Consider the following 22,175-nt stretch of genomic DNA (forward strand, 5'->3'; position numbering starts at 1 on the left):
CAGAAAACAAATATAAAACTCAGCATATATCCAAACATGTTTTGTAGCTTGACACTAGGAGCGTTCTGACCCAATAAAACCTCTAATTGGGTGTGTAAACTTCAAGTTTGAGGTATGTGAAAGGATCAATTAACAGATAATAAGAATAATAAAACAAATCATCAGTCTGTGGGCTAATACGACTCCTTAAATCTCCAGACCAAGGACTTTCTGACCACTAGGCCTGGAAACAGTGTAGGTCCAATGGCTACCTGGCTCTGTTTCCTGAAAAGCATTTGTAGGGACCTTGAGTGCATTTTCTTGAGGTTGTTTCTCTCTCTCTGCTTCCACAGACAGTCACTTCTGACTGATGCACTTTTTCCTTAGAGAGGTTACTGGAGAAAGTCAGATAGTTGGTGACTGCACATTGATGTTCTTATTAGTCATGTATTTATTTTGTAGCTTATGTTACCAGGTGGGGAAAGGTTAATTGCTGAGTTCCTGGAGGGAACACATTGAAGATCTTAACTCCTGACCTCAGTCTGAATCTGCTTTCAGATTAAGACCTGCACTTTGTCCTGTGTTTCTTCTTATCAAATCAAGGTACAAATCCCCCTTCTGAAGTTTAACCAATACAACATCCTCTTATCCTTCATTTGGTACAGTGAATTTCTAGCACCTTCCTTAGAAGGCTCTGATTCTCCTGCCCCCATTTTCAAAGAATACTAGAGGCTTACTAAAGCTAGAGAAAGGAGAAGTCCAACTTTTAGGACTCAGGAACAGAGACAATTATGAAGTCTCTGCTAATAGTACATGGCTAGAGTTGATCTTCATACCATGAGGTATAGTAGTCAACCCTTATCAGCAGGAACATGTTTCTAGACCCCCAATGGATGGTCTTGAACTCCAATAGTACTAATTCCTAAGTACTATTGGAGTTCAGTACTTAACATTGCATGTATACAATGTTTGTTTTTTTATTTATACACACCTATGATAAAGTTTAATTTATAAATTAGGCACAATAAGAGTTTAATAATAATAACTAACAAGAAAATAATAGCTAGAAATAAAATAGAATGGAAGTTAGTTATTTCAAAATAGAAATAATTTTTTTTCAGTTTAATCATTATTTGAGTTTAATATAAACAGCAATGTGATCTAATTAAGTAATTAAAGAATATCAGATCTAACAGAAAAATCAAACACATCATTTCTTCAATATAAAAGAGAGGGAATAAGCCTTAAAAGAAACAAGTTTGTTTTTGGCAATACTGGGGTTTGAACTCAGGGCTTCATGCTTGCTAGGCAGGCACTCCACCAATTCTTTTTTTTTGCAGCACTGGGTTTAAACTCAGGGTTGAAATAGAAATAATTAACAAGAAAATAATAACTAACAAGAAAATAGAATATAACAATTTCATAGAAGATTTCATTTTTACCAGAGATCTTAGCAACCTAGGCATATGAATTTTTTCTTAATTAGTTGAGAACTTTGCCTTTTTTGCTTAAAGAAAGCACTTTGGGGCTGGAGGCATGGCCCAAGGGGTAGGGTGCCTCCCTAGCAAGTGAAAAGCCCTAAATTCAAACCTCAGTACCAAAAAAAGAAAGTACTTTTGTGGGTTGTGGAGATAGCCCAGTGATAGAACACTTGCCTACCATGTGCAAGGCCCTGGGTTTAATCCCCAGCACTGCAGCAAAAAAAAAAAAAAAAAAAAAAAAACCTGTCATCGCCTAATCAGATTATTATAATAGTCCCTTACCCACAGGTGCTAGTCACCTGCTTCCCAGCCCCAGCCAGCCACATTGTAGTCAATATAGGTCATGTGTGATGGTGCACAATTATAACCCCAGCATTTGGGAGGCTGAGGCAGGAGGATTGAGAGTTTGAGGCCAGTCTGGGCTACATAGCAAGAAAGTGTCAGATTTCATCATACTACTCAGAATGGCATACAATTTAAAACTTAGGTTGTTTATTCTGAAACTTTTCATTTAATATGTTTGAACCATGGATGACTGAAACCTCAAGACGCACAACTGTGGATAAGGAAGGACAATAGCTGTTCCTCAGGATACACAGGGAATCAGTTCCAGGACTACGGCTCCACCCCACACACACCATAACAAGTGGATGCTCACGCCTCTTATGTAAAATGGCATAATATTTGCATATACCTATGTAGAGCTCTCTGTATACTTTAAATCGTCTCTATTTGTAATACGTAGTACAATGTGTTATGCAAATAGCCATTATGCTATATTATTTAGGAAATGACAAGAAAAAAAATCTGGACTTACTTAGTATGGACACAATTTTTTTTTTTTTTTTTTGGCAGGACTGGGGTTTGAACTCAGGGCCTCATGCTTGCTAGGCAGGCACTCTACTGCTTGAGTCACTCTGTCAACCCTTTTTTGTGTTGGGTATTTTTGAGATAGAGACTCTAAAACTATTTGCCCAGGCTGGCTTCAAACCTCCATCCTCTTGATCTCTGCCTCATGAGTAGGTAGGATTACAGGCGTGAGCCTCTGGCACTGAACCTCCATGTTATTTTATAGATGAGGAAATTTTGGCTGAAAGACATTATGGGATTCATCTAAGGCAAAATAATCCTCCTTTACCACAGAGCTCTACCTACTTGAGAAGAGCAGCAGATTTTTGCAAAACTTCACACACTAAAAAGGTTTTGTTAGACTCTTATCATCATAGAACTATCAGTTCTTGCTCAACTTACGTTTGTGTAACTAAAGAAACTGTTCAAGTCTGCCACCTTCAGGTGAGCTTCTAGTTTCAGATGGACCTCACAAAGCATGATATTAAGTTACATTACATCATAAATTGCGGCCCATGCTGAGGAGAGTAGATACTGGACAACTGAAACCCATGGCTTTATTCTAGCCAAAAAGTTCAGCTTGTCCCTGTCCAATGTTAGTAATCATTTCCCCAAAGAGGAACAATACAAACTGACTTGTGTTTCATCTCTTGCTATTATTCTCAATTCATTCTCTTGTGTTCATTGTGAAATGCAAGAGTGAGGAAGCTGAAAAATAGGGAGGTGAGATAATGGAAACTCTTGACCATGGAAGTCGATTTCCAGTCTCTTGTGAGGGGGATCTACCAGTTTTATCTCAGCTCAGAGATGGTTCTGTGGCTGTGGAGCTGGCCTCATAGGGATTCTTCACCAACTTGGCACACCGAAAAATCATCACTATTAGCAATACAAATAGAAGAATGACAAAGGCAATGGCAAAGCCTTTGTCCACATCGATATTTCTGGACAGGCTTGACTCTTCCATGAGGACACACGCCTCGTTGCTGTCTCCCAGATGCAGTTACCTCCTCAGGTATATCTTCAGATTTACCATATTCCTAGACAAAAGAGTATAAAACAATTTTTTGGTTTGTGTGTATATACATACATTTCATTAATATCACTGTGTAGAAACCAAAAAGGGACTGAGGGTTAAAAAAATCATCAAGATTTATTTAAGGCACGTTTATGAAACTGCTAAAGCTAGTTAGATGACTGGCAAGATACATACACATAAAAGCATAAATATCTGGAAAATTACTCCAAGACAAAACACAAGTGCTATGGTTGAAATAAGAGTCCTCCAAATGTAAAAGTTTGGTCCCCAGCTTGGTGGTATTTGGAGGTACTGTGGACCTTTAACTGGTAAAGCCTAGTGGGAAGTTCTTAGATCATTATGGTTGTGATTTTGAAAGGGATTGTGGGATCATCCTTAAACCCCTTTTCTTTCTGCTTCCTGGGTTGAGATGTGAGCACTTGCTCCCATGTGTGCTCTCACCATTTTGTGTTGCCCTCACCAATGAAGTCATCTAGTCTTGGACTTGAACCTACAGAACTGTGAACCAACAGTTTATTGGTAAGTAAGTAGCCTGTGTCAAGTATTTGATAATAGTGATGTAAAGCTGACTAAAACAACAAGCAAGTATATATAATTCAGAAATCAACTGGGGCTTCCTTGCTTCATAAAATCCATCTAAAACTATTTTGAGCATCTTAATTCTGTGTTATATTCAAACCCTTCTCTAAACTTCCTTCAAATATCAAGAGTATTTATTGTATCTGATTTGTTGTGTGATCCTAACTCACTGGGTATGAACATAAAATTGCCTTAATTTATTCTAATCACTATGTTTACTGTTCTGTCATTCTCATCTCCTAATGAAAAATCATGTATATCCCAAAGCAGATTGATTTCAGTTATTAAAACTCAGTTCATCAAAATAATTCTGAAAAAGGAGAACAAAATTCACTATAAAGCTACAGTAAGCAAAACAGAGTGGTTCTGGCATAAATGTACACATATAAACCAATAGAATAAAGACAAATAAACCATGTATTTATGACAAAGAACAGGGCGCATGAACACTTAGTAAGGAAAGAAAACACATGATGCTAGAACAACTGGATAGACATATGCAAAAAAATAAAAAAGTTGGAACCTTATTTCATATCACATAGAACAATTAACACAAAATGGGTCAAAGACCCAAATGTAAGATCCCAAGCTATAAAACCTATAGAAGACGACATAGGGGTAAAATAATTTTGACCTTATATCTGGCAAAGAATTCTTAGGTAAAACACCAAGATCATGAGCAACAAAAGAAAAAAGGGCCAGAGATACAGCTCAGTCATAGGGTGCTTGCCTAACATGCAGGAAACCCTAGGTTTGATATCCAGGAAGAGGAGGGGGAGGGAAGAAAAAGAAAGAAGAGGTAGAGGGGAGAGGAGAAGAAGAAGGAGAAGGAGAGGGAAGGGGAGGGAGAGAAGAATGGGGAGGTGAGGGGAATGGGAAGAGGGAGGGAGAGGCTTAGGGGAAGGGAAGGGTAGGGAAAGAAAAGGAGAAAAGAGGGGGTCTGGTAATACAGCTCAGAGGTGGGGTTGTGCAACAAAACAACAAATACCTCCAAAAGAAAAAAACAAATTGGACACCTTCCACATTTAAAACCCTTTATACTTTAAAGAATATTATTAAAGGTGTTGTGGCTCATGCCTGTGATCGCAGCACTTAGGAGACCAAGGGAGGAAGATCCTGAATTCAAGGCCAGCTTGGACTACATAGCAAGTTCCAGCCTACCCTGGACTACACAGTGAGACCCTGCCTCAAACAAAGTAACAGCAACGAAGAATTTTATCAAGAAAATGATGGGGGGAAAAAAAAAAAAAGAAAGAAAATGATGGGCTGGAGTGCTCATGCCTGTGATCTTGGCTACTTGGAGGCAGAGATCAGGAGGATCACGGTTCAAAGCCAGCCTGGGCAAAAAGTTCATGAGACCCTATCTCAAAAAAACCCATCACAAAAAAAGGGCTGGTGGAGTGGCTCAAGGTATAGGCTTTGAGTTCAAGTCCCAGTACCACAAAAAAAATGATGAACTGGAAAAGTGGCTCAAGAGGTAGAGCACTTAACCAACAAGTGTGAGGCCCTGAGTTCAAACCACATTACTGCAAGAAAAAAAGTGTAGAAAGAGTTAGGGGTGTGGCTCAAGTGCTAGAGTTCTTGCCTAGCATGTAGGAGGCCCTGGTTCATCCCAACTATATGGGGAGCCTCTACTGATTGATTGATTGGTACTGGGGTTTGAACTCAGGGCTTCATACTTGCTGGATACATATAAACAAAATTCCAAGAACACTCTACCACTTACTTAAGCCACACCCCAGCCCTTTTGATTTAGTTTGTTTTTGGATAGGGTGTCAGGCTTTTGTTCTGGCTGGCCTCAGACTTTGATCTTTCGACTTCCTCTCCCAAGTAGCTGGGATTACAGACATGTGGCATGTATTGCCGCCCAGCCACTCAGTCTCCGTTTTTATATGTACTGTGGTGGGGTGAGGGGTTGGTGGGACATGGTTATATAGTTTTAACTATGCCTTGTCTTTATGAGATTTGGGAGAGGTTCTGGCTCCAATTCTTGCAATTCTTTTTTAGAGTACTAGGGATACTTCTTGCCTCTTGAGGCTTGATCCTTGACAGGATAAACTGCATTCAGCATTTTTTTTTTTTTGATGGGACTGAGGTTTGAACTCAGGGCTTCGTGCTTGCAAAGCAGGTGCTCTACTGCTTGAGCCACACCTTCAGTCCATTTTTGCTGTAGTTATTTTGGAGATGGGGTCTTGTGAACTATTTGCCCCAGCTGGCCTTGAACCACAATCCTCCTGATCTCAGTTTCCTAAGTAGCTAGGATTATAGGCATGAGCCACTGGTACCCAGCTCCATTTCAACATTTTGTACTCTGGGTTCTCATGGCCATCTCCTGGGCTCCTATGTAGATGGAGTGAAAAGAATTGTAAGTTCCTGATAAAAGGGTGGATTTTTCTTTTGCCTTTTTTTTTGACGGTACTGGGGTTTGAATTTAGGACCTCACACATAGTAGGGCAGGTAGTCTACTATTTGAGCCACTCCTCCAACCCTTTTTTGTGTTGGGTATTTTCAAGACAGGGTCTTGTGAACTATTAGCCCAGGCTGGCCTTGAACTGTGATCCTCCAGATCTCTGCCTCTTGAGTAGCTAGGATTACAGGTGTGAGCCGTAGGCACCCAGCTTAAAAGGGTAGAATTTTTTTTTTAATGAAGGATTGTAGGGGCTGTTGATGTAACTTAGTGATACAGTGTTTGTGTAGCATGAACAAGGCATATGGCTCAATCCTAATGCCACCTACACACATGCATATATATATGATGTGACAATCAGATTTTCTAAAAAAAGTATGGCTTGACAGAACAGATGTAACAGATTATTAAAGTGGGACTCTGTCTCAACTACAACTATGGTACAAAGAGCAAAATTAAACAATAGGTAGGAGGTACTGTATGTTGCAAAGAGGAATTTCATAACTACATATTGCAAAGCAAGTGACTAAAGACCATCTTTGAGATCCTCAGTTCAATATTCAGTAAAAAAGGGTTGAAGTGAAGAGGCAGTGAGTTTTTTTTGGAGAAAACTGTTGAAATGTTGATATTTTCCCTCTGTATCCCATGAAGGAAATGACCCTGTGGACTGCTTTCTCTTCAGATTTTGCATGTGTTTCTTGTGGTTTGTGGGACATATTGGTCTGATTTTCTGTCTTGTCTTATTTGCATTCCATTTTTAGAGTTTTCTCCCCGTTCTTGCTACACTTTTTTAAGCTTATGAAATATAGTTATTAGCCAGAATTGTAAAAGTTATACTCGGAGAAGTGTCACTCCTCCCCCCTCATCCTTTCCATCCCATTCCCTTTATATCCCATCCTTTCCACTGCATTCCTCCTTTCTTTCTGTAGGTCATAAATTTCATTCATTTCATAAATTTCATTCATGTCCTGTGTCTTTTGCATACATGAATAATGGTTTATTTCTCTTTTTTCCTTTTCTCAAGGATAGCAGATTATAGATACTTTTGAATTTTGCTTTTCTTTTTACTTAATAAAATACCTTGACTGGCTGAAGGCCTATCTCAAGTGGTAGAGGGCTTGCCTAGAAAGCATGAGGCCCTGAGTTCAAACCCCAGTACCACCACCAAAAAAAAAGGATAAAGAGCCAGGCATGGTGGCACACATCTGTAATCTCAGGTAGGTGGGAGGCATAAGAAAGTAGATGTAGTTCTAGGGGGAAATGTGAGACCCTTTCTGAAAAATAACTAAATCAAAAAGGGCTAGGGGTGTGGCTCAAGTGGTAGAGCACCTGCCTAGCAAGCACAAAGCCCTGAGTTCAAACTCCATTACCATCTAAAAAGAAAGATAAATGAATTTGTAGTTTTAGCTAAATTTTCCTCCAAAATGGTTACATGATTTTGCATTCCCTTAAACATTTACTGAGAGTGTGTGTTTCTCTACAGCCTTGCCAACAAAATGGGTTATCATAAATGCATATTGTTGCAAATACAGTTAAAACATGTAGTGATATTGAAGGTCTTTTCATATACTTGAAGAGCCACAGTTGGGCTGGGTGTATGGCTCAAGTGATAGAGTACCTGCCTCGCAAGTGCAAGGCTCTGAGTTCAAACTCTAGTACTGCAAAAAAAAGAAAACAAAAGAGCCATAGTTATATCTTTTTTTGTAACAACTTTATTGAGATATATATCACATAATATACAATTCAGATTTCACTTGCTGTGTGGTCCAGACTGGGCTTGAACTCAAGATCCTCCTGCCTCAACCTCCCAAGTGCTAGGATTACAGGTATGCACCACCATGCCTCACTATATTTCACCCTTTTGTACTATACAAGTCAGGGGTTTTTACTGTATTTATAGAAACATACAACTCTCAACAATTTCCCTCTTACCTATCACCCCACATTACCCCAACCCTACATAACCACTAACCTATTTTCTGTCTCTATAATTTCCTTATTCTGGATTTTACAAATGGGAAAATGTAAAAGATGCATATATAAATTGTGATGGGCTTCTTTCACTTACCATAATGTTTTTATAATTTATCCATGTACCGTGTGTCAGTACTTCTTTCCTTTCTACATGTGAGTAACTTTCCACACTTTGTTTATCGATTCACCAGTTTATGGACACTTGAGTTTTTTCTTCCTTTTGGCTATTGTGAATAATACTGGTATGAACACGAATTTTTTTGTGTTTTTATTTGTCTTGGGCATACACCTAGGAGTGGAATTCTACCTAGGAATGGAATTACTGGATCATATAGTAATTCTATGTTCAATCATTTGAAGAACTACCAAATATCACTTCATACCCACTAGGGTGGCTAGAATAAAAAAAAAGTCAAATAAATGTTGGTGAGGATGTGGGGAAAATCAGAACCTTCGACAATGCTGGTTGGAATGCAAACTGTAAAATGGTACCATCACTTTGGAACACAGTCTGGTAGCTCCTCACATGAATTAGGCATAGTGTTATGGAGTTATTATTTGTTTCTCTAATAATAATAATAATAGATCAAATTACCAAGGAGTTGTAAAAATTCCCTCTTATCCTGTGTATTTTCATTTCACCTTCTTTATTCTTTTCTCTCTTTTTATTTATTTATTTTTTGTGTGGTGATACTGGGGTTTGAATTTAGGGCTTTGGACTTGCCAAGTAGTTACTCTACCACTTGAGCCATACCTCCAGCAATTCACCTTTTTTTTTGGTGTGGTACTGGGGCTTGAACTCAGGGCCTACACCTTGAGCCACTCCACCAGCCCTATTTTTTGTGATGGATTTTTTTGAGATAGGGTTTCATGAACTATTTTCCCAGGCTGGCTTTGAACCACGATCCTCCTAATCTCTGCCTCCTGAGTAGCTAGGATTACAAGCCTGAGCCACTGGTGCCCAAACAACCATTCACTTTCTTAAAATTGTCCTTTGAAAACACAAATGTCTTCATCTCTTTTCTCTTTGGTTGCTTGTACTTTTGGTGTCATATTTAGAAATCAGTTGCCAAATCCAAAGTCACAATGATTTATCCATGTGTTTTTTTCTAAGAGTTTTATAGCTTTTGCTCTAACATTAAGGTTTTTAACCTACTTTAAGTTAATTTTTGTATATGGTGCAATGTGAGGATCCAACTTCATTCTTTTGTGTGTGGATATCCAGTTTTTCCTGTACCATTTGTTGAAAAGAATATTCTTTCCCCATTGAATGTTCTTGATACCTTGACACCTTAGGTAAAAAATCATGTGATCATAGACACATAGATTTTTACTTCTGGACTCTCAATTCTATTCTGTTGATCTATGTTTATCATCATGCCAATATCGCCCTGCCCTGATTACTGTAGATTTTTTGAAATTGGAAGGTATTAGCATTCCAACTTTGTATACTTAAGATTGTTTCATTACTCAGGATACCTTGATTTACATATGAGTTTTAGAATCAGCTTGTCAATTTTCACAAACAAGTCAGCTAGGATTCTGGATGGATTACATTGATTCTGTAGATCAATTTGAATAGCATTGCCATCGTAACAATATTAGGTCTTTTGATCATGAACAGGGGAGTGTCTTTCCATTTTTAGATCTTTTTGATTTAATGTTTAATGGATTTTAGAGAATTGTGTACTTCTTTTGTTAAATTTATTCCTAATTAATTTATTCTTTTTATTTTATCTTATTTTATTTTTTTATGGTGCTGGGGATTGAACCCAGGACCTCACACATGCTAGAAAAGTGCTCTACCAGGGTGCTATATCCCTTGCCTTATGCTACTTTAAATTGAATTGCTTTCTTTCTTCTTTTCCCCTAAAACTTTGTTATTATTATTAATTTATTTTTGACAATACTGGGGTACTCAGGTAGGTATTTACTAGGCAGGCAGTTTACCACTTGAGCCATGCCGCCAGCCCTGTTTTCTTTTTTTGAAGAAAAGAACTCAGAGCTTCAGGCTTGCAAAGCAGGCACTTTACTGCTTGAGCCACACCTCCAGTCCATTTTAGCCTGGTTATTTTGGAGGTGGGGTCCCAAGAACTATTTGCCCTGGCTAGCCTGGAACCTCAATTTTCCCAATCTCAGCCTCCCAAGTAGCTAGGATTACACTGTTTTCTTAATATCTTTTTTGTAAGCTGTCTGTTCTTGTCTTTTGTAGCTTTTTTTTTTTCTTTTGTTTCATCAAAAAACAAAAAAAGAACTCAGGGGACTCATACTTGCTAGGCAGGTACTCTACGACTTAAGTCATTCTTCTAGTCCCCAACTTTTTTTCAGTACTGGTAATTGAATGCAATATGCTCTATCATTTGAGCCACGCCCCAGTCATTTTGTCCCTTTTTCTATTGGGGTTTGCTCTTTTCCTTTTCTTGGTTTTTATAGATTCTTTACATACTAGGGATATGAGCCCTTCTTATGTACTATGCATTACAAATGTTTTCTTACAGCCTTGTCAATTGTCTTTTGTTTTTGTTTGTGGTGGGCTTTTCTCCATGCAAAGTTTTTCCCTTAACACAACAAGATTTATCAACTTATTTTATCTCTGAATTTTGAGTCATTATCTCATATCCAGGATATAGAGTTCACTCAGGTTCTTTTTTTTTTTTTTTTTCTTACTATTTGGATTGTTCCGTTGTTTTTCCATGTGGATCCCTGACCATTTGCAATTTAGTGAGGAATGAGCAATGGTTGCCAGTTGGTGGGCTGGTTTCTAACTGACACCTGAAAAGTGCTCTAGAAAGGAGGTTTGTTGAAGCAACCTGTAGCAACACAGAAGAAGGCAGAGTTGGGATGGGAATGATCATGGGAGATATTTTTTGTCATGAGGGCCACATATGGACCCCACAGATAAAAATCAGCCTCAGGGACAAGATCCCACTCAGCAGGAAGGTATCCTGGTAGGATGAAATTACTTTAGCAGAAAGTGGCTAGAAATGAACTTGTACTCAGCATTTTAAAGGCCAGCCAGAGGAAAGACATCGACTCTGAGGGATCTGCAGTTAGATAACCCTGATGGAGGAATTTTTGAAGAATTCATAAAAAGGGCAACATAAATGAAATACCCATGAATATTATCCAAGCCCAGAGAAAAACAAATGCCAATAGATTTTTTTTTTTAATCATTTCATGGCCTTTTGGTTACACATAGGTAAATCTAAAAATTTGTTTGGTAAAAGACTAATTGGGATGGTGAGGATCTAAATTGTTCAGTGAAACATATCAAGAGTTGTAGCCATTGCTGGGCACCAGTGGCTCACACTTGTAATCCTAGCTACTCAGGAGGCAGAGATCAAGAGGATTGCCATTGGAAGTCAGCCCAGGGAAACAGTTCAAGAGACCCTATCTTGAAAGTACCCAACACATAAAAGGGCTGGTGAAGTGGCAGAGCACCTGCCTAGCAAGCACAAGGTCCTGAGTTCAAACTCTGTGCTGCCAAAAAATAAAAGAGAGAGTTGTAGCCATTATGATCAGTGTGTTGCAAGGAAATGGTCCCCAGATTTAGGATGAGAGAAAGTTGGTCTAGAGCTCCTCCTGACGACTGGAAAATGCAGGATGATTGGTAGATACTTGTTCCACTCTTAAAGTATATAATGTCTACTCCTCAATGAAATTGGAGAAAAGGGCAGAACAGGTTCTGCCTGGAAGCAAGGGGGGGTGGGAGGGAAAGGAGGGGGTGGGGAGGGCAGAGGGGAGCAATGGCCCAAACAATATGTGCACATATGAATAAATGAATAAAGAAAAAAGTATATATATTATTTACACACATATCACATTATTCATGTGTCTCATCTTTTCTAAAGTGCGCTTTCAGAGCAAGGTCATATGCTTAAATTGCAATGGTTTTTTGTTCCTTATAGCTATTAATTTCATTACTTCCAAAGTATCTCTTAAATCAATAACCTTCTCTTTATCCCTACTGCTACCACTGTATTCCAGGCCATCAAATGCCAGACTTCTGTAAATACCCTCTGATTTCCTGAAAATACTTAGTCCTCTCCAAACCACAAAATGATCTTTAATAAATGCAAATTGATCAGTCCTTTGATTAAAATCCTCCAGAAGCTTCCCAATGTCTTCAGACTTCTTAATAGGATGCTCAGGCTCTTCACATTTTGGTATAATCTCATGTCTTGCCACTTTCTTTCCCTGGTACTTATTGACCTTGCCATGCTGGATCTTTTTTTTTTTATTATTTTATTTTTTTATTATTTTATTATTCATATGTGCATACAAGGCTTGGGTCATTTCTCTGCCCTGCCCCCACCCCCTCCCTTACCACCCACTCTGCCCCCTCCCTCTCCCCCTCACCCCCTCAGTACCCAGCAGAAACTATTTTGCCCTTATTTCTAATTTTGTTGTAGAGAGAGTATAAGCAATAACAGGAAGGAACAAGGGTTTTTGCTGGTTGAGATAAGGATAGCTATACAGGGAGTTGACTCACATTAATTTCCTGTACGTGTGTTACCTTCTAGGTTAATTCTTTTTGATCTCACCTTTTCTCTAGTTTCTGGTCCCCTTCTCCTATCGGGCTCAGTTGCTTTTAAGGTATCTGCTTTAGTTTCTCTGCGTTAAGGGCAACAAATGCTAGCTAATTTTTTAGGTGTCTTACCTATCCTCACCCCTCCCTTGTGTGCTAAAGCTTTTATCATGTGCTCAAAGTCCAATCCCATTGCTGTGTTTGCTCTTGATCTAATGTCCACATATGAGGGAGAACATACGATTTTCGGTCTTTTGGGCCAGGCTAACCTCACTCAGAATGATGTTCTCCAATTCCATCCATTTACCAGCGAATGATAACATTTCGTTCTTCTTCATGGCTGCATAAAATTCCATTGTGTATAGATACCACATTTTCTTAATCCATTCAGCAGTGGTGGGGCATCTAGGCTGTTTCCATACTTGGCTATTGTGAATAGTGCCGCAATAAACATGGGTGTGCAGGTGCCTCTGGAGTAACCTGTGTCACAGTCTTTTGGGTATATCCCCAAGAGTGGTATTGCTGGATCAAATGGTAGATCAATGTTTAGCTTTTTAAGTAGCCTCCACATTTTTTTCCAGAGTGTTTGTACTAGTTTACATTCCCACCAACAGTGTAAGAGGGTTCCTTTTTCCCCGCATCCTCGCCAACACCTGTTGTTGTTGGTGTTGCTAATGATGGCTACTCTAACAGGGGTGAGGTGGAATCTTAGTGTGGTTTTAATTTGCATTTCCTTTATTGCTAGAGATGGTGAGCATTTTTTCATGTGTTTTCTGGCCATTTGAATTTCTTCTTTTGAGAAAGTTCTGTTTAGTTCACTTGCCCATTTCTTTATTGGTTCATTAGTTTTGGGAGAATTTAGTTTTTTAAGTTCCCTATATATTCTGGTTATCAGTCCTTTGTCTGATGTATAGTTGGCAAATATTTTCTCCCACTCTGTGGGTGTTCTCTTCAGTTTAGAGACCATTTCTTTTGATGAACAGAAGCTTTTTAGTTTTATGAGGTCCCATTTATCCATGCTATCTCTTAGTTGCTGTGCTGCTGGGGTTTTGTTGAGAAAGTTCTTACCTATACCTACTAACTCCAGAGTATTTCCTACTCTTTCCTGTATCAACTTTAGAGTTTGTGGTCTGATATTAAGATCCTTGATCCATTTTGAGTTAATCTTGGTATAGGGTGATATACATGGATCTAGTTTCAGTTTTTTGCAGACTGCTAACCGGTTTTCCCAGCAGTTTTTGTTGAAGAGGCTGCTATTTCTCCATTGAATAGTTTTAGCTCCTTTGTCAAAGACAAGTTGGTTATAGTTGTGTGGCTTCATATCTGGGTCCTTTATTCTGTTCCACTGGTCTTCATGTCTGTTTTTGTGCCAGTACCATGCTGTTTTTATTGTTATTGCTTTGTAATATAGTTTGAAATCAGGTATTGTGATACCTCCTGCATTGTTCTTTTGACTGAGTATTGCCTTGGCTATTTGTGGCCTCTTGTGTTTCCATATAAATTTCACGGTAGATTTTTCAATCTCTTTAATGAATGTCATTGGAATTTTGATGGGAATTGCATTAAACATGTAGATTACTTTTGGGAGTATAGACATTTTTACTATGTTGATTCTACCAATCCATGAGCATGGGAGATCTCTCCACTTTCTATAGTCTTCCTCAATCTCTTTCTTCAGAAGTTTATAGTTTTCCTTGTAGAGGTCATTCACATCTTCTGTTAGGTTTACACCTAGGTATTTGATTTTTTTTGAGGCTATTGTAAATGGAATTGTTTTCATACATTCTTTTTCAGTTTGCTCATTGTTAGTGTATAGAAATCATGCTGGACCTCTTACAGTTCCATAAAATTTGCATGATTCCCCCCCTTGCTTCCAAGCCTCTTCCATTAACAAGCTCTTTGCATTATTCTCTTCCTTAGCTTAAATATTAATTTCCCAGGGAGATCTTCTAGCAATATTCATTGTAGCTTAACATAATTAGGGTCTGTATTCTCTGGTCAAATAGTAATCCTATATGAGTAGAAACCACATCAAATTTGTTTTATAGCCTAAAAGTCTAGAATATATTAAGTGCTCAATAAATATCTGTTCAATGAAGGGCTATAGCACTGTAATTTGCTAAAGTGAGCATATAAAAATGTTGAATGAATGGGTGAATGATTTTAAGATGTGGCATTAGCATTGAATTAAGCCAGGAGAAGACTACTGGTGATCTAATAGAAAGTAGTGTCCATAGAGTAATAAAGAAGGAATCTAGGCTTTAGTAGATAAAGTAGGAAAGGGCAGTGAGGAAATGAAGGCATTAAGATTTTAAATCACTTTTTTTTTGTTCATTGAGGCATTTTATTTGTATGCTTTACATCCCTAGAAAAAGAACCCCAGGATTTTCCCTCTTGTATATTTTCATCTTGCTTCTTCATGGTCCATGATGCCAGCTGAGGGTGTCAATACAATGAAACCAAACTGACAAGACAGAAGCAGATTATTCTGCCATTTTTCTAGAACTTTGAGTTGCACATCAAATATGGGGCTGATCACTTCACACTTGTTCAACCTGCGTGTGAGATTCACCACAATCTTCCCAGGTCTGAGATCGTCAATGATCTCAAATTCACCAATATAACCATGCTTCATCATCACCGTCAGAAAGCAGACAATGACTTTGGAGCATGGCTTAATGAGGACCTGGCATTTGCCTCTCTTCTCAGCATTTTTGATGCTCTTGAGAGCATCAGCCAGGATGTTCATGTGCCATGATTGTGGCACGGAAAGATGGTAGAAAGAGCTTTAAATCACTTTTGAGAAATTCAACTAGGAAAGAAAAAAGAGAAGTAAAATAGCAACTGAAAGTCTATTGCAGAATCAAGTGAAAGGTTCTGCTTCAAAAGTTGAATAGGAAGATAGGGTGCTTTTGGCTACAAGTGACAGAAAAGCCTACTCAAGTAAGATTAAAAAATACATGGAATTGGGGGTATTGCTTAGCATGTGTAAGGTCCTAGGTTCAACCATTGAATTATTGGCTCATGAAGCTAAAAAGTACAGAGTGAGGCCAGCTTTCTTTCTTTCCCTGTTTATCCTCTCCATTTATTAAGTTTCTGTTGATTTTCTTGTTGAGGCTAACTTTAAACATGGTTGAATCCAGAGAGTCAAGTTGTCACCAGGGTTCTACTTTTTCACGTCTATAACTTCTCAACCCTGGCTTTCTTCTGTGTTGGTTTTAATCTCCAAGTTGGATTCCATTGTGGTATCAAAGAATGGCGCCGGGTGCCGATTGCTCACATCTGTAATCCTTGCTTCTCAGAAGGCATAGATCAGGAGGATCTCGGTTCAAGGCCAACCTAGGCAAATAGTTTGAGACCCTGTCTCAAAAAAACCTATCACATAAAAGGGCTGGTGGAGTGGCTCAAGGTGTAGACCCTGAGTTCAAGCCCCAGTATGGCAAAAAAAAAAAAAAATTCATTCAGCTGCTGGGTGCCAGTGGCTCACACTATAATCCTAGCTACTTGGGAAGCTGAGATTGGGAGCATTGTAGTTCTAGACTAACTGGGACAAATAGTTTGTGAGACCTCATCTCTAAAATGACCAGAGCAAAAATGGACAGGAAGAGTGGCTCAAGTGGTAGAGCACCTGTTTTGCAAGTGTAAGGTCCTGAGTTTAAACTCTGTCCCACTTCACCCCCCAAAAAAGTTGGTTCAGCAAATCCAGACCTTACATATCATCTCTCTTTCATTCCAAAAGAAAAAAGAACATTTATATATTAGTCAGGACTCTTATTTGTGAGCATCAGAAATGGAGTCTCCCTTATTTGACAGAAAAGATATTTATTGGAAAGAAATCAGGTGTATCTCAGAAGGAGAATTAGTCTTCTAAATAGGCAGAAACCAAGACAAGCCAGCTATCAGAAACCATAGCCAAGGTCAGTACAGGAAATCTGGTTAGGGCAATGATGGCAGTAGACATTGTCACCACTGGACACTACTATGGCTGAGCACTGCAGCTACTGTCATTGGATACTGCTGCCTCTGCCATGCCTGAATTATAAATTGTGTCATCTTTGTGTCACTTAATATTCCAGCCTCTGTCTAGAGCATTTGACTGGAGAGGGCCCAGTCACGCACCATCACCTTAGCTGCCAAGGTGTGGAAGAGGGAATATTTGGTTTCTCTAGGTTTCTGGAGTGGGAATGAGGTTTTGTCTCCCACAGTTTCATATAAAGGTAGATTTCCCCAATAGGAAAGATGTTTGGATGTTGGGCAGACAAAACACGATAAACATCCACTTTTTGGCCTTGACTCCAGTCCAGCTATATGCTATTTTTAAAAAGACTCATTTATAATTTAAAGACTTGGAAATAAAAGAGATAGAAAAAGGTATACTAGGTAAATGCTAAACAAAAGAAAACTGAGGAGCTGTATTAATATTATATAAAACAAGCCTTAAGATAAAAAGCATTATCAGGGATAGAGAAGATTAATAGACCATTTTAAAGGATTTAATTCAGCAGAAAGATATAACAATTCCAAATTGTACACTCCTAATAAAATAATCTCAACATACACAAGAAAACAATAGAATCATAGGAAGAAATGCCATTTTGATGGACAGTCAAATGTTTTTCTCAGTTTTTAAATATCTTTCTCAATTATTAAGAGATCTCTACAATGAAAACTATAAAATACTGATGAAAGGAAATGGAGAAGACAACAAAAAATGGAAAGGCTTACTGTGCTCACGGATTGGAAGAACATTCTTAAACATGTTCATACAAGCCAAAGTGATGTACAGATTCACTGCAGTCTCTATCAAAACACCAGTGACTTCACAGAACTAGAAAAAAACAGGGCCGGAGTGTGGCTCAAGTGGTAGAGCATCTACTTTGTAAGCACGCAAACCCTGAGATCAAACCCCAGTGCCACCAAAAAATTAAATAAAGAACTAGAAAAAAATGATCCTTGTCAGGTATGGAGGTGCACACCTATAATTTCAGCACTCTGGGAGGTAGAGGCATGAGGATCGTGAGTTCAAGGCCAGCCTGAGCTACATAGAAATCCTGCCTCAAAAGAAAAAATATTCTAAAATTTGCACGGAATCATAAAAACCCTAAATAACCAAACCAGCAAAAAGAGCAAAGAAGGAAGCACTGTACTCCCTGACTTTAAAATATACTACAAAGCTATAGTAATCAATGCAGTACTGGCATTAAAATAGAAACAGACCAATAGAACAGAATAGAGAGCCTAGGAATAAACCCACACATCTACAGTTAACCAATTTTTGACACTGGTGCTAGGAGCATTCATTGGAGAAAGGATAATCTTTTTTAGTAAATGGTGCTGGAGAAATTGGATATCCACATGCAGAAGAACGAAACTAGACCCTTACCGCTCACTAGTTACAAAAATCAACTCAAAATTAAAGACAAATTTGAGACTTGAAACTAGTAAAAGAAAACATAGAGGAAGTACTCCCAAACCTTAGAATGGGAAAACATTTTTGAATAAGACCCCAAAAGCACAGAAAGCAAAAGCAAAAATAGTTGGGCATAGTGATACACAACTGTAATCCCAACACTTAGGAGCCTAGGCAATAGGACCACAAGTTTGAGGCTACTTCAGAACTTTACCACTGAGCGGCCTGGGGTTCCTTTGTTCTACTCTGATGGATGTCATGAGTAGTTGAGGATTAGCTCAAGTGCTGGGCATGTTGTGCTAGGCTAACAGATCCAGGGACTTGCTCCAAGCCCTGAGAACTAGAAATCTGCGGTTCCAGGTCTTAGAAGCCAGAGACATAGTTCTAGGTGCTTAGGTTAGAGGCTTACTGCCCTGGGTTCTAATCGTTAGTGGCCCAGTACTCAACAACGAATGAAATCCTTAGCTCTAAGCAGCAGTTAGTGACAACAGCAGTTGACAGTAGCAGAAGGTGCCTGGTAATGTTACAGCTTCTGGGTGGGCCTCAGGTGTTGGAATCTTTGGCTCCTACAGTGGCTAGTGTTACAGCTCTGAGGCCTAGGGTGACAGGACCCTTGACCCTTGACAGTGGCTAGTGTTACAGCTCTCAGGCCTAGGGTGTTGGGATCTTTAACCCATAATGGTTGGTAGTTCCCTGGAACTCTTCCAGTGACTGGGCTGCAGTTTCTTGTCCCTGACTTTTCACAGCCTTCTGTATTCAATGTTGGCTCTCCACCCTCTGTGGTCTTCTGCATACTTCTGTCCATTTTTGTCCCCATCACCTCTGTCTCTGGCTGCTCCCTGGAGCTCTTCAGCCACCCTCTTACCACTTACTGCTGTTGCTGGTACTGCGATTGAGGCAGTTGTGCGGTACTGAGATGTGAAGCAGTTTCTGTCACTGCCACTGCTGCTCCCACGGCCACTCTGCTGCTGCTACTCTTCATGTTGTCATTTCAGCCAGATCTACTTATGATAATAATCACAAGTAGGGGAGGGGTGCTTGGGAGAAGCCTTTTATTGAGCCTTATATTGCAACACTAAGGGGAAGCACAGAAAAGTGTCTCCTAGCTGACTTGAAAAGTAAGGCAAACAGGCTACTTACATAGCCAGAAAAAGGGATGTGGTACCGGTTTGTATAAAGGACTGCGCTTTTACCAATCACAGGACTTCTGCTGGGGCACAGAGAAAGTGCTCCCCTTCCTGGGCTGGGTGAAAATGGCTGCTACAGTTCACTGGTACTTGTGATGGATGGCCAAAAGGTCCAGTTCAAGTTGTATGAAACAGTTGTGGTTGTGATAGTGCTTTCTGGAACTGCAGCTTTGCTTCAGCAGCAAATGACTATGGTTACACATAGCTTTTTCTTTTTTTCATTTTTTTTTCTATTATAAATACTTTATTTCGATAGAAGGTACAATCTCTCAGGGGCTTCATAATTTAAAAAGCTACAATCACATCAGGTTTAAACTACATTAAAAAAAACAGTGCTGTAAATGGAACTGCTTGGCTTTGACCATATACATTTCTGCACAGCCCTTATGGAATCTGCACAAAGAATATCTTCTCCTTTTGCTCCTCTTAATTGTTCTTGTATGTAAGTTGCTTTCTATTCCAGTATATCCAGAGTGGTGAAATAACAAGGCCAGCCATGTAGCCAAAGGTCACTCCCAGTGTACAGGAGATGGGCCATACCTGCCACTGTCTTTCCCAATCCAGTGGAATAGGAAGTGCTCCAAGCCATGCTCCTACAAAACTAGAAATGGTTGTGATCTGGAAACTGTTCTCCCAAATCGATGTAACTCCATTTCTACTGAAAACTCTCAGCCATGCTTTGAGGTTTGGTCCTAACAAACATAAACAAGGTATAGTAGTGAAAGTAGACAAAATAACTGCAAATAAAAAAGTTTCCAATGCCAACTCTATCAGTGGTGCTCCATATAGAACAAAAATCACATGAAGGGAGACAGAAGACATAAAAAAGTAGATACAGCATTTCAAAAATCTGGTTACCTTATATGAAAATGAACTTCTTCTAGAGGATACATTTGGTTTCACTACTAAACACAACAGGAGATTGACAGTGGTTACAAAAACAGAGCAGATGCACAACCACACCAAATGTGTTTCCAATATTGAGAAGCTCTCCAAGAAGAATGACAGAATGGAGACGCTTAGGATAACTGAAAATACGCATAAAAGATGAGTGTACAGAAGTCCCTTGATATCAGTATCTTTCATGGTGTTTCGATGGCTATCTAACTTTCCCGCCCGCGGAAGGGAAAGGGGGGGCTACTGCCTCCCACTATCAGGCGCTGCCGGCTGCCATGGTCCTCGCGCAGGCGCATGCCCGGTGGGCGGACACACACGACCGAACACACACATAGCTTTTTCAAGACATCCATTCAGTTTTCAAAGTAGTCAGACTGGCGTGAGGACAGTCTGGCTGACTGGCTGGCCAGTCCTCTGCTCAAAGCAGCCAGAGCAAGCAGGGACGAGTCTAACAACTGTCAACTGGGAGTCAAATGGCCCCAACTCCAATATCTTATCTTATTTAAAAGAAAATAAAATACTGCCTCCTCCCAAAATAATAAATAAAAATTACAAGGGGGTGCTTACAGCAAAAGTCTATCATTAACATTACAAAGATTTAATAGTATTTATCAATGCTTTACTCTTTCTTTTTTTGGTGGAACTGGGATTTGGACTCAGAACTGTGTGCTTGGTAGGCAGGCACTCTGCCATTTAAGTCACATCACCAGACTTCTTATGCTTTTTAGTTATTTTTCAGGTCAGGTTTCCATTGTTGCCTGGGGTTGGCCTGAAGCCTCAATCCTCCTACCTACAACCTCTCACAGATGAGTACCACCATGCCTGGCTTATTGGCCTAGATGGGATCTCACTAACTTTTACATGGGGCTTGCCTTGAACCCATGATCCTCCTGATCTCTGCCTGCCGAGTATTTAGGATTACAGACATGAGCCACCAGTGCCCAGATGAATTTGAATTTTATTTTTTCAGGCATAGAGGAACCATTGAAGGTTTTTATTTTTAATTTTATTTTTAGTGTCCTATTATTGTTGTACTGGGGGTACATTGTGACATTTATAAAAGTGCATGCAAAATATCTTAGTTAAATTCCCTCCTATCATTCTTCTTTATCCTCCCTCCCCCCACTGAGGGTTTTTGAGGAGATAAATATTTTGGAGGGCAAGAGGCATATTTTATTGTGTATCCCACTGACTAACTGGAGTGTGGTAAGCTCCAGGAGTCCGTCCCATTCATTGGACAGTGTGTCCCAGATAGGGGGGAGGGCTGCTACATTATAGGTGTTTAATATACTTACATGAGTAAATTAATATCTTTATCAGTGCCTGGCATATGTGTATGCACCATTCAAGGAAAGTAAATTATCAAAGCCATACTTTGGAAGATAACCGGCAAGAATATGTAAAAGGTTTTTGGAGATATAAAATGACATACAATATAAAGCAAAAACAGTAGGGAGCAGTCTCAAAAGGAAACAAGGGCTAAGGTAACTGAGAAACAGAAAGGAAAAAATGGATGTGAGATTGCGGAAGGAAATTGAATGGACATGTAGGGCCTACAGATGTAGCTTAGTGGCAGGGTGCTTACTTAGCATACACAAGCCCTAGGCTTCAATCCCCAGCACTGCAAAAATAAAGAAAGAAAGAAAGAAAAAAGAAAAGAACATAATGATAAAGAAGAAATGATAAAGAAATTCTGGGGATTCAATTTGGAAAACTGAAAGAAAAATGTCACTCATAAAATTTTTTATTTTGTATTGGATATTTTTAAGATAGGGTCTTGCTTTAAGCCTGGCTGACCTGGAACTTCAACCATCCTATTTGTGCTTCCCTTCTTAGTTGGGATGACAG

The 22,175-nt window shown here is 39.3% G+C and overlaps 3 protein-coding genes across 4 annotated transcripts in view; all 3 read right to left on the reverse strand.

Moving 5' to 3' along the window:
• Window positions 1-1,047: 1,047 nt before the first annotated feature.
• Window positions 1,048-22,175, reverse strand: part of Ctxnd2 (cortexin domain containing 2) — a 35,477-nt gene continuing 14,349 nt past the window's right edge. For both annotated transcript variants that reach the window (XM_074048181.1, XM_074048180.1), the window contains one exon: window positions 1,048-3,346. In XM_074048181.1, coding sequence (XP_073904282.1) covers window positions 3,106-3,273 — 168 coding nt within the window. In that variant the 5' untranslated portion in view covers window positions 3,274-3,346 and the 3' untranslated portion in view covers window positions 1,048-3,105. The remainder of the gene's footprint in view (window positions 3,347-22,175) is intronic.
• LOC109681170 (small ribosomal subunit protein uS8-like) lies at window positions 15,221-15,582 on the reverse strand. The gene has a single exon (XM_074048974.1). The coding sequence runs from the start codon at window positions 15,580-15,582 to the stop codon at window positions 15,238-15,240; it is 345 nt and encodes a 114-aa protein (XP_073905075.1). The 3' UTR covers window positions 15,221-15,237.
• On the reverse strand, window positions 19,714-20,625 carry LOC109681169 (phosphatidylinositol-glycan biosynthesis class F protein). Its single transcript, XM_020155751.2, is given in 2 exon segments — window positions 19,714-19,967; window positions 19,970-20,625. Coding segments are annotated over 2 exon segments (630 nt in total). The 5' UTR covers window positions 20,517-20,625; the 3' UTR covers window positions 19,714-19,884.

Source organism: Castor canadensis, chromosome 11 (genome assembly GCF_047511655.1).
Source record: "Castor canadensis chromosome 11, mCasCan1.hap1v2, whole genome shotgun sequence".
NCBI lineage: Eukaryota > Metazoa > Chordata > Mammalia > Rodentia > Castoridae > Castor > Castor canadensis.